The sequence below is a fragment of the Etheostoma cragini genome, chromosome 10, assembly GCF_013103735.1.
Source record: "Etheostoma cragini isolate CJK2018 chromosome 10, CSU_Ecrag_1.0, whole genome shotgun sequence".
Taxonomy (NCBI): domain Eukaryota; kingdom Metazoa; phylum Chordata; class Actinopteri; order Perciformes; family Percidae; genus Etheostoma; species Etheostoma cragini.
The window spans coordinates 2,888,072-2,905,170 of NC_048416.1; the positions used below are offsets into that span (position 1 = coordinate 2,888,072).

Genomic DNA, 17,099 nt, shown 5'->3' on the forward strand with positions numbered 1-17,099 from the left:
CCACGAGGACACTTCTGTTAACACACATCTGCTGTCGCGTTCAAACTGCTGCCCGTACTTGCTGCTAGGGCTGTGCAATTAACTCAACATTTTAATTGACGATTATTTTGCCAGTAACGTGTTGCAAGTTGCCTTTGTGTCGTGATCAGAAAAGATTTTTGTTTTTTTTAAGGGAAATCGTCCAGCTGAGGGTTTTTTCACTGTGGATTTGTTTAACCTGTTCAATTTTTCCAAATTCAGTAGTTCTAACGTTTCCAAAAGTCAATGAGTCGTGTTAAATAATTGCAATGTCAATATTGACAAAAATAATCGTGATTATTTTCCCATAATCGAGCAGCCCCACTTCCCACCCACTGTAGGCCTTCAGGTGTATACTCGTGCTGTAACATTACCTGCAGCAGTTTAAGAGAGTTTGATGTATGGATGCAAGTGTAGGCAGATGGGTGGAAACTACTGCCACCTTATATAAAGACCCCCCCCCCCCCCCCCCCCCCCCCCCCTTGTATGTTATGAAACACCTGGTTCCCGCGGAGCATCGTTGGCATAATGCGGCCAAACTCTGCTTCTCTTACCCGATCTGTCCTTCTGCCGGTGGTGGCTGTATGAGTAGCAGTGGATATAAGCTGTTACAGCATCTAGAAGCAATCCTTGTCTTAGCAGTGCGAAGCTGACATAACTGTCTTTAGTAGCGTGTATTTGTGTGCATCTGCGAGCTTCTAGGTGGTCGCAGCGTTAGAGCTGGCTACGAGCAGGCTGGACTGTCTGGTCAAAGCGCTAACAGTATTTTCTAGCATTATTGCTATAGCTAGCTTAGTAGTGACTGCAGCGGCTGGCAGTTTTAGCACAAGTGGTGCTACACTAGCGTTAGCAAGCTATGTCAGAAGCCACTACAAGCGTTTACTGCCTATTAGTCATCACTCTTACAAAAATGCATCATGTTAGCAAAGCTAATGCATGCGGTGATGGGGCGTAGCAGGGTCTAGGGGCTCTATGGCAGCGGCTGGGCGGGAGGGAGGGAGGGAACAGGCGTAGAGGGAGCACCGATTGGTTCACTGGTGTCACATCAGTATGTCCAGGTCGTCGTCGCCGCGGTCCTCCTCCTCGGTCACGCGCAGCGCCAGCACCTCCTCATTCAGAAAGAGTCCGCTCAGGCGCTCCTTGCGGGCCTGCCGCTGCTCTTTCAGCTGCCGCTTCCGGAGGGCTTTCTGCTGGAGCTTACGCTGCTTGGAACGTTTCTGAAAGGCGGTGTGACCAGACAGGGAGAGAGGTTAGAGTAGGGCCGGGCAATATGTCACTCGAAATCGATCCCGCGATACGAGACAAGATATCGCCTTTTAGACTTTGGATATCGAAATATGACACAAATGTTGTCTTCTCCTGGTTTGAATCACAATCAGCTTTATTCGCCAGGTATGACATACAAATACGAGGAATTTGACTTAGGTTGGAGGTCATATTCTGAACTTCACAGACTGTTCTAGCTGTCCTATTATTTGCCTTTACCCACTTAGACATTATATCCACATTACTGAGGATTATTTATCACAGATCTCACTGTGTTAATATTTTTTTGAAAGCACCAATTGTCAACGCCACATATCGCTGCAATACCGTTACGAGATATTTGGTTAAAAAAAGCTTGATATTTGATTTTCTCCATATCACCTAGTCCCATGCTAGGGATGCACCGATCCAATACTGACCCAAATATCTGCATTGTGTATTGGAAATTGTATGTGCAATTGCACGCATGCTTCTTATAGAAACACAATGGAAACATTTTACACAACTGGTATTGTGGTGAAACTGTCTCCTTCTACTTGGAAGAGAATTATAGAATAACATTGATAGCACCAGTGTTTCAGACGATCTTTAATTTCTCCACCGAATGGCCAAAGAGATTTCCCGCTACAATTTGGGATCGTGCCAATGGGGCCGAAGACAAAAACAACAGAGACGAAACAGCGGGGCCTACCGACAGCTAGCATGCAGCTGAAGCCCCAGGGTAATGTTAGCGCAACGGTAACTGGCACTGTTACCATGGCCACTGCCCGAGATGACGGAGAAACAACAGAACTGGACAATCCTTCCCTTTCTCTCAACCAGCGTGGCAACGCGTTGCCGTCCCCGGGAGTTATGTCAACGAACATCAAGTTCCTGATCGACACCCTCTGCTACAATTCTCCATGTCTCTCTCTCGCTCTGTCTCTTCTCTGTTTGTCTCTGTCTGTCTGTCTCTCTTTCTCTGTTTGTCTCTCTCTCTCTCTCACCCCCAACCGGTCGAGGCAGATGACCGCCCACCCTAAGCCAGGGTTCTGCTAGAGGTTTTTCCTTGCCTCTGCCGCCTAGTGCTTGCCCTTGGTGGGAATTGTTGGGTTTCTGTAAATAACATCACAGAGTTGGGTCTAGACCTGCTCTTTTATGAAAAGCGCAATGAGATAACTGTTGTTGTGATTTGGCGCTATATAGCGTAAATAAAAATTGAATTGAATTAAAAGCGTATGGGTTCCACCAGGACTTTATGATGCGTTCAGGTGCGCCTTGTAATTATGTTGCCTTACACATAAAATACTTATCCCGGTCACTTTGACACGGTGAGGCATACAGTTCATTAATAATACGCTTTAACGGCTCTGTACCAAGGCCCAGGTATCTGGACTGAAAAAGTAGGATCGGGGTATCCCAAGATGAGGATCAAGGCGTTAAGGTGATTCTCTTGTCTCACACGCTCTGTGAAATGGTACAACATTAATGCGACAAAACAATAAACAGAGTGGGAGCACAAATAGTAGAATAGTAGGGTCCAGGGGACAAAACAAGACATTGTCACGACACAGTGTGTGGCACTATCTTACACACACACACACACACACACACACACACACACACACACACACACACACACACACACACACACACACACACACACACACACACACACACACACACACACACACACACACACACACACACACACACACACACACACACACACACACACACACACACACACACACACACACACACACACACACACACACACACACACACACACACACACACACACACACACACGTTAGTGCTGTGAGGTTGACACAAAAAATGTCTAATTTGTGACTGATATTTCTTTATGATTTGCGGTTTTGGAGGAAACAACAATTCTTCTATCATTATTCTCATTTTTGTTGGAAAAAGTAGAATGAAGTACAAATGAAAATGCGAGGATCTTTAGGCTGGGACGACACAGACAGACACACCGACACACACACACACACCTCTTACTTTAGAGTCTCGTATACGTTCCGCAGCACTGGAAAGGTTGCCATCGCTGTGCGCTCTGCTAATGTTAGCAACGCTGCCTCCACTACAGGCTGATGCCGTGCCACCTGGAACACAAGCAAATGTTAACCGTTTTCAACCTGGAAGACCAGAGAAAACACAACATTGAAACGGAGCTGAAGATTTTACGGAACGTTACACGTTCTGGTTATTTCGCCAATAAAAGTGCCCTTCTGTCCCTTGTACAATCAGAACTGATAACTGAGCAGACAACGCCCCGTCGCCGCAGGATCGTCTGCTGGTGGCACGGTTGCTGCTAGCCAAGCAGGTGGCATCTCACCTGCGACGGAGTTGGAGGCCGTGGAGCCGGTGGAGGAGCTGGCGGAGCTGACCATGCTGGCGTTGCTGCTGCTGGCGCCGCTGACCCCGCCGGTGCTGGCACTGCTGTGGCTGCTCCTCTTCCAGCCCTCTCTGGTGCTGCTGGCCCGCTGCCTGGGGCCGTGCTCTCGGATGTAGTTACGCACCTGATGACGTCGCACAACCACAAACACGCCGCTTAACTCCGGGTCCAAAAATAACACCTCGTGGGAAATCTGTCTGGAATTCTCCCTTTAATGATATTAACTGGCGTAGAGCACGGCTTGTTCCTTTTAGAATTACGTTTGAAAACTATTGCATAAAACGTATCCTACAAACTTGTTTATCTCAAAATGCATGCCAGTTGACAGTTATAACAGTTATTATTTGCATAAATCCCAATTTTCTAATTCAAGACCATGCTTTAAAGTGTTCCAAATGGAAATTTACATATTTTGAGTCTTTTAAGCTTTACCTATATTTCTGATATACTCTAATCTACTTAATTAAGAACATCTGTTGTCAATATCATTAACGAGGTTTGCAAATCAGTCACATTTTATTAACATTTATTATTATTTTTATTTTGTTGAATTTATGGCTCAATTGATATTATAATTAATACTTCGGTTACCTGGTCTCATAAGTAGCAATCTCTTTCTTCATAATTGTATGGTTTGAGCTGTGATGACTGAATGTTTGTAAATGTATCTTTAAATAAAAAAACTCTGGGTTAGCATCTTTCCTACCTTGGTATACTGATGTATTAGCAATGAGTACTTCTCTGTACTAGTCATAAAGATTTATTTTTTTATATATATATATATATTTTTTTTTAAATCGGATAATACATGTATCGTGATTTTTTTGGCAATTAATTTTTAAATCAATTTCCCCCTATTTTTTTATTAATAATTCACCTAAATATATACTGTATGTGGTAAAGGTATATGTGGTAAAGGCAGAATTTTTTTTAGCAATGTCTCGTGATATATTGTCTGCAAATGCAAATCAACGTGCAATGTGTTGTGAAAGATTCGAGACAAAAGCATATCGTCCCAGCCCTAATATCTAATAAGTCTTATGGTCATGGACCACTGTTAAACATTTTTATGGGGAGTGATGCTACCTTAAAGAATGTTACTGGGTAACAGTAAAGGATGGCAAATTTAAAATCTCCTTTCTTGTATTAACTTGTTGACAGACTGCTCCCACTTGTGTATAAGTGTGAGCTTGCGTGGGCAAGAAGATCTGCTCTGTTCGAACGCTGTTGTTTGACTTGTATTGTTAGCGAAGTGGTGTGTGTGTGTGTGTGTGTGTGTCCGAGTTGCTGCCCACCTGCTTGAGTTTCTCGTCGGTGAGACAGTTGAGCTCGATGATGAACTCGCTGTCGGTGGGAGAGATCTGAGCGCAGGGGTCGATGATCTTGATGATGTCCAGCTGCTCTCTCAGGCCCATCTCTGTGCTCACCTTCCGACTCAGGTACTCAATGTACTCCACCTGGAACAGGAAACACAGACGTGTGGGTTAAGGGCCTTTTTGACCAGGTGTCTCTGCCCACACTGACGACTAAAGACAGAGTGAGTTTAACTGAGCACGATGGGGTGTTTTTAACTGCTGGGGTAATGGAATGCAAATGGCTGATGCTTCATTTAGCTGATACAGAAAAGAAAAAAAGGTATCTGCTCTGATCCTGCAGGTGAGCTGAGGATATCCCAAGCGATAAAACAGCCAACTCAATGGTTTAAACAAACCGCTTATGTTATATCTCCGCAATGCCATTATGCTGCTTTGCGCTAAGTTTTGGAATCTGCATGATGTGGGTTTTTAATAATTCACCATGCTATATACCCACCTATAAAATCACAATCCCCCTTAAAAAAGGCCATATAATAAGCCAACTTACTGGGACTTCAGCTTATTCAGCATATCACCCAGAGTTCGATAAGTCCATTCATACCCTTCTCATCGCCGTGCAAGTCTTAATTCTGTCTGGGGCCCCCACTGCTAGTCTGGCTTACCACAGATGCTGCAGGTAACCGGCTCCAACTAGCTACTGCTCCCAAATAACGAGGTCACATGAGACACAACCATCTTCTAACCATATACAAACTGGGAACTATAGTCTCAGAAGTCACAGAGATGAGAAAGGTATGTATGAACTCCATCTAACTCTGGGGGATATGGTGCATAAGCTTAAGTCCCAATAAGTCAGCATGGTCCTTTAAGCCCTCCTGTTTAGTTTGTGAAATCTGTTTGACTGACAAAATTCCTTACTTGGTCTTGACAGCTCAGCTCCAACAAAATGAAGCATACAGAGCAACTTCATTATTTGAAATACAAGCCATGCCACAATCTAGTGGTTACTAGCCACTTGAATAATCCATTTAACAAAAAACAAACTAGTAGCTGGGTCAGAAAGTCAGTTTCACTGTTGTAATACCGAGTTCTCCGATAGCCCGGAGCGGTTGCTAACTTAAAAACATAACCCGGAAAGGTGTGTTGGTTTCGTTTACCTGTTCATCGTTGGTCATGGCACTCCATGGCAACTCATCCAGGTTGCGGTGAGGGTGGGGCTTAAGCTTCCTCTTTGAAAACAGACAGGGGGAACTCGGCACGCTCGGGATGATGTCGGACAGAACATCGCTGCCGCTGGCAATGTCACTTCCTGGCAACTGAGACGTAAGACAGACGGACAATGAGGAGCAGAGAAAAACGAATGGACAAACTATCCTGCCAGTCACTGTATCACCCGCAGCCTCTGTGTTGCATGCCAGCAAAATAATGCAGCGAGGTTCTCAGGACTAGGGCTGAAAATTGATAAAAAATTCCGTTACTGGTACACATACCAATACAGTCACTTTCACATCGTTTTCGGAACTTTTTTACGATACCAATTTTATGAACAAAAAGAAATTACAACATTAAAAAAGCTAAAATCTTTGTTCAAATTTATTTTCCTTTTTCAGCTCCTAACATGCGAGCCCCGTCTCTGTGTAACGGTTTTCTTGCCTGTCTCTACGACGTGTGACGATAGACAGCCAATCACAGACATTAGATCTTGGTAGAAGCATGCTGATTGGCTCACCGACACCGATGACATTTGCTCCTTTGGTGTTGAAATTTGGTATTGAACGACAAGGCATTTTTCAATACTCGATACTAAGGAGGCAATTTGGTCGTGGCCTAAAAGAATGTTGAATTTTGTACCCAGACCTACTCAGGACTTCCATCGTTAAAGGAGAATTACGGTCAATTTCAACACGTAGCTCCATTGTTTGGAAAGATATTCATTTTGGAATATTGGGTTGTAGGAGTTCCACAATCCACTAATGTGGACTTCACTGAAAAACAGGAAATAAACAGAGATGTGGATTAACACAACTTTTATGCCTTTCTGTTACATCTACTGCAGTCAGATTCGCTGTGTCCCCTCACCTCACTCCCTCACACTGAATCACTGCACATGAGTAGGCACTTGTAATGACATTTTGAACATGTTTAGAGGCTAAAACTTGCCCTCTGTAAACCTGTTGGGAGTTAACTCTAGCATGTAGGCAGCACCGATTGGTTTCATTTTCCTTGCTACGGACAACACTCCAAATTTTAAAACAACAGAGCTACGTGGTGCAATTGCTCATAATTCTCCTTTAAGCCAAAAGCCTGAATTAAAATCAGCAATATATATATATATATATATATATATATATATATATATATATATATATATATATAAAAAACATTTCTAGGTCATATTCTAAATAGTTTCGCTTTGCCAGACCCTCCTCCAAAGCACGCTGGAGCAGAGTCTGGCTAGTCCACATAGCAGTTGGGGATGGGAGGAAAGCTTGCTCTGGTTTATTGGCATTTCTTTAAACCAATCACAGTCCTCTTCGGCGGGCGCCCTTAAAAGTTGTTTTAGTCATGCAACAGAAAAACTCAGATTGGACAGATAGTCTAGCTAGCTGTCTGGATTTACCCTGCAGAGATCTGAGAAGAGGTTAACCATAGTCCTCAGAAATCCACCAGAGATTAAAATGACAACACAAACGAAGCCCAAAGCAGCGGATATCCGGCCTCAACTTTGACGGCAATGGAGCCATCCTGGAAGTGGAACGTCAAGGATATAGACTGTATAACAACCAACCTGCCACTCAAACTCGCTGTCGGACCAATCCCAATAGGTGCTGATGGAGGAGGACACATCACTGCAAACGCTGCCCTCTGGAAACAGGTCCAGAGATGTTAGTTCTTGGTCATCCAGAAGGGAGTAGCAGTCGTCCTGATCCCCCACAGACACAGAGGAGAAGAGCTCTTCGCTGCACTCCGAGCTGGCAACACTGGTCCCACAGGAAGTGAGGTTCCACCTGGGGAGAAACACAAGTGGACATTAAAAGGTTAAATCCCGGAAGTTGTTCTAAACCTTTACCTGAGAACGAGTGGTGCGCATACAAGATACGGATGCACATTATGTAAAACGGCTTCTCTTTGAACACACATCATAAATATATTCCAAAAACAACGATGAGGATTTTTTTCTGCACAACTAACCTTTGAAAATACATTCTGAAAGTCTGTTTATCCCACAGACTGGTGTTACACGTGTGAACACAAACTCTGTACTCGCCTGTTACTGTGGAAGCGGTGGAGAGGATCTGTTCTGTGACAAGATGAGAGTTGACAGCCGAAGTCACTCACGTCCAGGGTCCCCACGTCGCTGAGGTTGGCTCTTTGGGAGAGGAGGGGGAAAGGCTCATCTGGCGCTAAAAACTTCTCATACAGAGACTCAGACATGGCGAGATGTACCTGACACACAAACATGACAAGGCAAAGATAGGACAAATATGACAGGGCGCTTTTCAATGGAACTGCAGCGGCCTCAACAATTACCACAAAACTGAACAAACACACCTCAAACATCAAAGTGCCCACATGATTTTTATCCTTAAATATCATATAATTTGTAATTTAATAAAGTTTGTTTGTATACAAAATGACTGGTTAAAAGTCTAGACAGACGCACTGCTGATGTTCCTCTGTACTAATGAAGCTTGCGGTAATTCACATTAATCCATCAACACTGTGTTTGCAGTTAAGTTGAAAAAGTATAGTTATAGAGTTTACATTTAAAACAGAAACAGTAAAAATATATAAAACAGAAAATATTCAGGCAAAACATGAAAAGAATGCTTGCAATATTGAAAATAAGGAGATGTATGTATTTTGTTATCAAATGCTTAGCTAGCTGTACAGTACATTCAAAAGGTTACATGCTAAGCTATGATTTAACCCTCGTGTTGGCTTCCAGCCGACCTGCAAATTTGAGTTTTTCTGAGTCAAAATTTCAAATGAAAAGCTTTTATCACCGTTTTGGGTCTTTTTAAACCCTTTTTTTTACATTCGTCACTTTTTAGACATTTTTGTCACTGTGTTCGGCATTTTGTAACTTTACTTTTTTTTTTTTTTGCTCAAATTGTAGTTTCTTTTTTAACATTTGTATCTTTGGATATAAGATAAGATAATTTGTTTATTAGTCCCCAATGGGGAAATTACACACTTTTGTTAGTACTCACACACAGGCCTGAAAATACACACACATGCTCAGGACCTATACATGCACTATACATGGAGAGATGTCAGAGTGAGTGGGCAGCCAGCTGAACCAGCGCCCTGATCGGTGGGGGGGGGGGGTACGGTGCCTTGCTCAAGAGCACCTGGCAGTGCCCAGGAGGTTAACTGGCATCTCTCCAGCCACCAATCCACGCTTCCAACTTTTTGGGTCCATACGGGGATTTGAACCAGTGATCCTCCGGTTCCCAACCCAACTCCCTATGGACTGAGCTACTACCACCCCCAATATGAATATATCTGTTCTTTACATTTGTCATACAAGTTTTTTTATCAAATTTTTGTCTCCAAATACTATCAAATTAACAAAAAAAACACCAAAATTGAATTAAAGTTGTGAACTGATTATTTATTTAACTTAGATACAGGAACGTTGTAGGGAACCATACACGCTACCTTTTGGACAATTAACGCTAGTTTTAAGGAAACCCAAATTTCTGATAGAGAAACTTTTGACCCAAAGACAACAGGAGGGTTAACTTTAACGAAGGTACTTCAGTAGAACAGTAGTGCTTGTATACATTTTACACTGTACGTCTTTGGGCACGTAGAAAAAAGAAGAAAAAAACTACTAAAATATCCCACACAGTCACTTGACAAAGCAAAGCTTGTTTTACTTCAAGCATTAGCTTCTCGAGCTAATTTACGTTTGGGTCTTTAGAAACGTCACTAACATTAGTGACGTAGGTGAACACATTTTTTTTTTTTTTACTAACTAAGTATGCTGAAAAAGCTGTTCATGTTAATTGTTGACACAACTGAAACGTTGCTAAGCATCCAACTCCCGTAATTGTTGTTTTATCTTAATAACAAGACTAAAAAGCTTTCCTGTAACGTTAAAACGTCGAAAAAAGGCGCAATAGGAATCCAGCATTATAGAAGGTGGTTTCACTAACGCTAGTTAACGCTTTGAAGTTACCTTCCATTAAAGTGCTCGTCTTTGGTAAAGGCAAACAGGCTGTGATTGGAACACAACACAAGCTAACATCGTTAGCTAGCTAACGTTAGTTGCTAATCCTCAAATATCCACGTAGCATTCATCAAGCCACAAAACGACGCCGAACTAATCATTTCCACACAATAACCTTTCCGAACGGTTTTTAAACCTGGCAAAGTTGTAATTAAAAGGCTATCTACATTAAAATACCCACCTTTTGTCGTTCAGAGAATCATCATTATTGCCACCTCCATTTGCAAATCCTTTCTTTTCGGCCGATGATCTCAGCTGTCTGTCACCGCGAGACTCCCGGGAGCCAGCAAAGCGTCATGTGACGTGAGGGCGGAAGCTGTCACATAAACAGAAAACTGATAGAAAGAGCCCAAACGTCTCCACTTTAACTTCTCATTTTGCTATTTAAAACCTCCGCATTTAGCATATTAGTGCATGGTGAGTCATGTCTGCAAGCTATACAAAGGACTCCAGTTTTTTGGGAGGCAGGATACCACCAGAAATCGACTCATTGTCGAAAAACCTGAAGGATGTGGACCAAGAGATGTTCAGAAAACTACTGAAAGGTAACGTTGAAGGCTAGTTGTGTGCGATATTAGATAGTTAACTGTTGTTGCATCATAAAACACACATATCTCAAGATTGACATGTGTGTAGCTAATACCACAATACAATTGAACGTTTATGAGTTGCTCATTGAGTAACCACTAACATGATTTAGCATGAAAACAGCTCAAATATAACTGCAGGAGACTCGTGACCAGGTCTATGTCCCTGCTTGTGCATACTCTCTGAAGAGGCCCATAACTGAGACTCTGCACTGAGACAAGTACAGAACTAAAGTGGCTTGCATTAATTCACACACCCATGCTAAAGGTGATTAAAAAGAGGAATAAAAAAAAATTGATCTCAAATCAATTTCCAATCAATTTTGAAATCAATAATTAAAGGCCTGTTATTTCATGGATCAGGATACTATGCATCCTGATAAACTTCCCTTGGCCTTTGGAATTAAAATAGCCCCCCCCCCATCATCACATACCCTTCACCATACCTAGAGATTGGCATGGTGTTATTTCAGATAGACTAACAGCTGGTTTGATTTGCATAAATAGATTATAATATGGAAAGTTCCTCATACCAATTTCTACGTATGGTGAAGGGTATGTGATGATGTGGGGTTGGGGGGGGGGGGGGGGGGGGGGGGGGGGGGGGGTACTTTAATTCCAAAGGCCAAGGTAACTTTATCAGGACGCATATTATCATGATCCATGAAATAACTGGCTTTTAATAATTAAAAATCAAACTGCTTCTATGGGAATTTAACATAGGGGGGTGTATACTTATGCCCCCCGTATTTTAAGGAAGCACATTTTTTTTAATTGACAATACATTATTCATTCACAAAGAAAATGGGTGTCCTTAAAAGGTTGAATTTTCCAATTTAAAAAATGAAATGAAGGCATTGAGATCAATTTACAAAAGATGTTTTTTTTTTAATTCCTCTTTTTAATCAACTTTAGCATGGGTGTGTAAACTTATGGAAGCTGTTGAAGCCGTTAAATAAGTGAGTTAATGTGCCTCTGAATCATGATGTGTCCAGCTGTGGTTAGCGCCCTGGAGGGGAAGGACTGCAGAGAGGTGATGAAGTCTATAGCGGAGAGCAGCACCATCCCCCAGGAGAGGCTCAGTCACGTCGTCGCTGGGATTTACAGAGTGCTGTCCGAGGCCATCCGCATCCCCGCATCGTCCCTTAAACAGGAGGTACGTCGACGTTAAACACTGGGGATTATGTGTTGGAATGTGTTTGCACAAAACACACAAAAATGATTCTGGGTCAGTAACTTGGCAGCTAAGCCTGCTACAGCTTACAGATACAGATAAACCATGTTCCACAGAAGACATATAGTTTTTGGTAGTTTGTGCTAGGTATTGTAAGCCCTGTCATGGCTTTAGTTACACAATACAATACAATGATATACAATACAATACACCTCAATGAAAACAAAGCAAATATTAATGATAATATTTTCAGATGTTATGAGTTTTAATTCCATTTACATACTAATTCTGATTGAGAATGTGTGTTGACACTGGAAAAGTAACTAAATTAAATATACTCAAAAACTTGATAATGCCTACTAAGAAAACCTTGGATTTTAAACGTGCTGCTCTTCTTCTTCTTCTTCTTCTTCTTCTTCTTCTTGTGTTGTACTACCGCCTAAGGGTGCTGTTGGACATAGCTTAAGACTTTCTTACAGAATACATTTTAAAAAGCCCAGGTGTAAATAATAAAAATGACTTATTGCTAAATTACACAAAACACACCTGCGTGGGTATCTGTCGCAACACAAGCTGATAGCTTCCCCTTCATAAACACTGAATGTACATTTTAAGATGTTTAACTTGTATAAAGTACTACTTAAAACATTTTGTTTGTGTCCCTGTTCAGGCTTTCAGAGAAGATCTCAAAGAACTAAGGCAAGGCTCATCAATTAATCACATCCTCAACGTTTTCATGCGTTATGACTGCTGCTTACGGGATATACACGCAAAACACGATTTCAACCGCAGATGCTGAATTTATACTTTGTCACTTAGGATACCTGAAGACTTTATCACAGACTTTGCCAGCGTGGTTTTTGGCGACAGGTATGTTGGATTTACAGCGTTCTAAATGTAGACCTTAATACATTTAGTTTCTTTTGTTGTGTCTTTGCAGAAAAAACACAGCTCTCCCTTAAAGAAAATAAAGATAACATATTTTTGTTCATATTGTAACCTAAACTTATTTGGTCAGTGTTGTGGTTGCTTTTCATTCTCTTAAGATTTGTCCAGGACTTTCAGAACAGTGCTGTAGCTATGAGTAGCATTCAAATGTCAGAGAGACATTCTCATTGCTGTGTGACACCTCTCTTTTAAATGCAGGCGTGCAGCTCTAGATGCAGCAACTTCCCGGAATGATCCCCACCTCCCCACATTAGAAGACTTTAAATGGAGAGTGGATGTTGCCATTTCTACAAGGTAACATGTTTGTTTTTTTCAACTTATAACCACTAAATTGAATCTTTTTTTTTTTTTTTTTTTTTTTTTACTTGGTGTCTGGTGTTTCTTTTCTGGAAATATCTATCTAACAGAATGTGAGGTGTTTTTTATGTTTCTACTTTGTTCATAATAAATACCAGAAGAAATGTGTATTTGGACTGAGCAGTAATAGTCACCATGGTTGAACACACAAAGCAGACACGTGCTAAAAAAAAGCTCCATCAAAAAGAAAAAGATGCAACAATGTTGGAATCATTTTCTCAAAGAAATGTAATTTCCCACTTAGTGTAATGAAGTCCATGTTGTTGTGTATATCCTCTGTCTCCACAGCTCTTTAGCCAGGGCCCTGCAGCCTTCTGTTCTGATGCAGATGAAACTTTCAGATGGGAGCTTTCACCGCTTTGAGGTACTTTCTGTATACAATTCGCTGTGATCCTGATAGTACAGGCAGGTTTACATTCTCTTAAAGCCTAACTCTGGCCAAAATGCAACCTAGGGTGTTTTTGTGAGTGTACCCGAGTCCTACTTTAGTTTAAACAGCAAAATTGGGACGGAAACGCAACACAGGTGCGAACAATTCTGCAGTTGAAGAATCTGACACACAGTGGCTTTCATAACTTTACACACCCATGCTAAAATTGATTAAAAAGAGGAATAAAAAAAATCTTTTGGAAATTGATCTCAATGTCTTAATTCAAAAAATTTAGGAAAATTCAACCTTTTAAGGACACCGACTTTCTTTGTGAATTAATTATTAATTTTCTTTAAATTAAATTTCTTAGGATCTTTTCTTAAAAAAAAATATTGGTGAATGAGGCCCGTTGACTCTAGTAGGTGTTAAAAAAAGAGAATGGAGGTTTCTCCACTCCCCTTGATACAGGTGTTGGGCAATACCTAAACTTTTTAAAATATATTTAAATATCAGCTACAGTACATATACGTGTTTTGCAAAATGAAATAGGTCTCAGATTGCTATTATAACACTGCGAAAGGTTTGTCTTCCTATGACGGGTCATTTTGTCCACACGGCTAGTGCTGTGTCCACACGGTAGTGTGTATTTCCAGCTGATCTTCAGCCTGTGGGTAGAAAGAAGTTGGTCATTAGCCAATGGCTCAATGTAGGTCAGTTTCTGTTGTTACATATTAAGGTCACAGTGGAATGAGGTGACAATTATTAACTACAGCCTAACCTAGAACCTGCTCTTGACCAAGTTTTTCTGATAAACTGGCAGTTTTGTGTATTGTTTAAACAGTGTCTGCATGGTTCTACTTGTTACACATATTGTATAACACAGCATGTATTGCATAGCAGAATAAATACTATAACTGTTCTATCTCTGGACAAATTAGCCTCTTTTAACGTCTTTTAGCTGAACCTCTGTGTTCTTACAAACCTATTAGTTGAAATAATACAAATAAAAATCCTCAGTTTAAAAAAAATGGATCAAATCTTCAACAAGCTAGTACGACGCTTCGCTCAGCAGAGGGAGCCATACTCCATACCTGACTGATCATTTCAGGGTGGCTGCTGCTTTCAAAGTAGGCTACTTACGTAGACAGAAGCAGGAGGGAGGACCTCTACTTCAGCCTGTCGCCTAACCTAGTGCAGCAGTTGTGTAATCAGATTACAGCAGAACTGGAAGATTAGTTGCAACAACACTCGCTGGGCAGATTCTGTTGACGGACGTACCTTATCGTCACCTGATGTGTGTATTTTTAGATATCTGTTTCAGAGTGTGACTGATTAAAAAGTGCTGATCTGCTGCTGCATTCAGGAAAATCCTTTTCACGAACCTTTCTTATATATGTCGGCAAATTGTTTTTTTCTCTCGTCCAGGTGCCCGTGTCTAAATTCCAGGAGCTCCGTTACAACGTGGCTCTGATTCTCAAAGAGATGAACGATCTGGAGAAGAGGAACATTCTCAAGATCCAAGATTGATACACAACGCCGGCCTGTTATTTAATAAAGCTGTCCTCTCTGCTTGTTTTGTCAGATTTAGTAGAGTTTTGTAAATTGCATTGAATCCATTTGTAATCATTTCAAATGTAATATTTATAAGAGATAATCTGCCTGTCATGGTGTTATGATTTGATGGTGATGGTGTTGGCATCCAACATACTTAACCGCTGACAGCGAAATGATAACAACAGTTAGCCCCCTGGCTGCTTTACAGGAGTGCCTAATAGCCATATTGAAGACAAAAAGACAAGGACTCCCAGCCTGTATTTCCTTATCTTGCCTTGTTGTAAACTCTGCATATTAGCATTATTACAGTGGCTGATGGGAGATTTGAGTCAGCTGTAAAGCCTCCATTGTGCCAAAATACAAATGCAGTCAAGTGAGCACTCAGACCCTCTCTTACTGAGTACCTGGTCTCGTGTGCCGTTTGAGACTCTGTCCGCTCACTTCTGAAACATGAGGATGTGCAAATGGGAAAATGAACCAGGTGATTTTTTTTTTCTCCCTCTACTCATGTTTTTATACATGTAATTCAAACCAGTGACAACACAAAAGATGTACTTGAGTTGCAGCACTGTTGTATACAAAGTAATACAGTGATGTTTTTGTATGCCATAGTAATCAATGATGTTTAACTTTTGAAAAAACTCTTTCTTAAAAATCTGTCCATTCCTGTGTTGGCAAAGAATCCTTTGTTCAGATATGTTTGAGGTAACTAGACATATTGCATTTTTTAACCCTTGTGTTGTCTTCCCAAATCAACACTTTAGTTGACGCTTTTTAATCAATGTTTTTAACTTTTTCTTACGTTTTTGTCCCTTTTTTCAACACTATTGATGCTTTTTTTCAATGTTTGTCACCCTTTTTGACGTTTTTAACACTACGTAACACTAACTTATTAACTTTAGTTTTAAATTATTAAATTATACCTAATGTTTGAGTTAGAAAAGCAGAAATTGGGAATTATTGAGACTAAAATTAAAGGAATGGATGTTGATGGATAATCAAAGACTGGAATATGTCAACTTTGCCTCAATACTATTAGGAAACCACTTCAATTTGTTTTTTCAAATAAATATAAAATTGAATAAGACACCCCAAAATTAATGAAAGTAGACATTTGTACTAGCCAAATAGCGTTGTGCAAAATCAATCATGTTTTTGTTGGGGAATTATAAAGAAGGACAACATGAGGGTTAAAGACTTTACATTACATTACATGTCATTTAGCTGATGCTTTTATCCAAAGCAACTTAGAATTAAGTGCTTTCAACCCTGAAGGTGCAAACTCCAGATAACAAGTAGTAAGTGCAAGTACATGGCTTTAAATAAGCAAAACTACAACTACAGGCAATATATCAATGTTATATCGATATCGTGATATGAGACTAGATATTGTCTGAACAGTAAAGTGATGTCATTGCAAAAATGTAGCCTTATTTTCATGGTCATACATGTCTTAGGCGCATACAGTTCAAATCTAATTAAAACCCCTTGTCATATGTAAGCGGGATTTTTCCATGCTTCTTTTTCCAATATGTTTATGCATTCTTTCCTATAGGAATGAAATGCCGAATCCATCACATGGACTTTGAGGATAACTCCTGGTCCCAACTCAATATACAACACCCAGACAGTGTGGGCTAGAAGACTTGTCTAGACTGCATTGTTGGCCTATTTAGATACATAACACAATTCTGAGGTGTGAGGGACATGAGGATCTGTGATTCTTGTGTGTGCGTGTGTCTGACTGGATGTTTTTGTGCTTGCCTGCATAACACTCTGAGGGTCCTCATTTGCATATATATATGTATATTGGTCTATAAGTCAATGTGTCTGCCTGTGGTATGTACAGTATGTCAGTCAACGTTTGTGTCTGTT

The 17,099-nt window shown here is 40.9% G+C and overlaps 2 protein-coding genes across 2 annotated transcripts; one reads left to right on the forward strand and one right to left on the reverse strand.

Moving 5' to 3' along the window:
- Positions 1-315: 315 nt before the first annotated feature.
- Positions 316-10,486, reverse strand: fam199x (family with sequence similarity 199, X-linked). The gene is made up of 8 exons (XM_034882774.1): positions 10,416-10,486; positions 8,264-8,442; positions 7,784-8,003; positions 6,153-6,311; positions 4,975-5,136; positions 3,620-3,803; positions 3,283-3,386; positions 316-1,235 (listed from the first exon to the last, which is right to left on the reverse strand). Exons 2-8 carry the CDS (start codon positions 8,428-8,430, stop codon positions 1,059-1,061), a joined length of 1,173 nt encoding a protein of 390 aa, XP_034738665.1. The 5' UTR covers positions 8,431-8,442; positions 10,416-10,486; the 3' UTR covers positions 316-1,058.
- Positions 10,487-10,524: 38 nt separating this feature from the next.
- commd5 (COMM domain containing 5) lies at positions 10,525-15,802 on the forward strand. The gene is made up of 7 exons (XM_034882776.1): positions 10,525-10,779; positions 11,817-11,977; positions 12,666-12,694; positions 12,815-12,865; positions 13,142-13,237; positions 13,589-13,664; positions 15,096-15,802. The coding sequence occupies exons 1-7, from the start codon at positions 10,659-10,661 to the stop codon at positions 15,195-15,197; spliced, it is 636 nt and encodes a 211-aa protein (XP_034738667.1). The 5' UTR covers positions 10,525-10,658; the 3' UTR covers positions 15,198-15,802.
- The last annotated feature ends 1,297 nt before the right edge of the window (positions 15,803-17,099 follow it).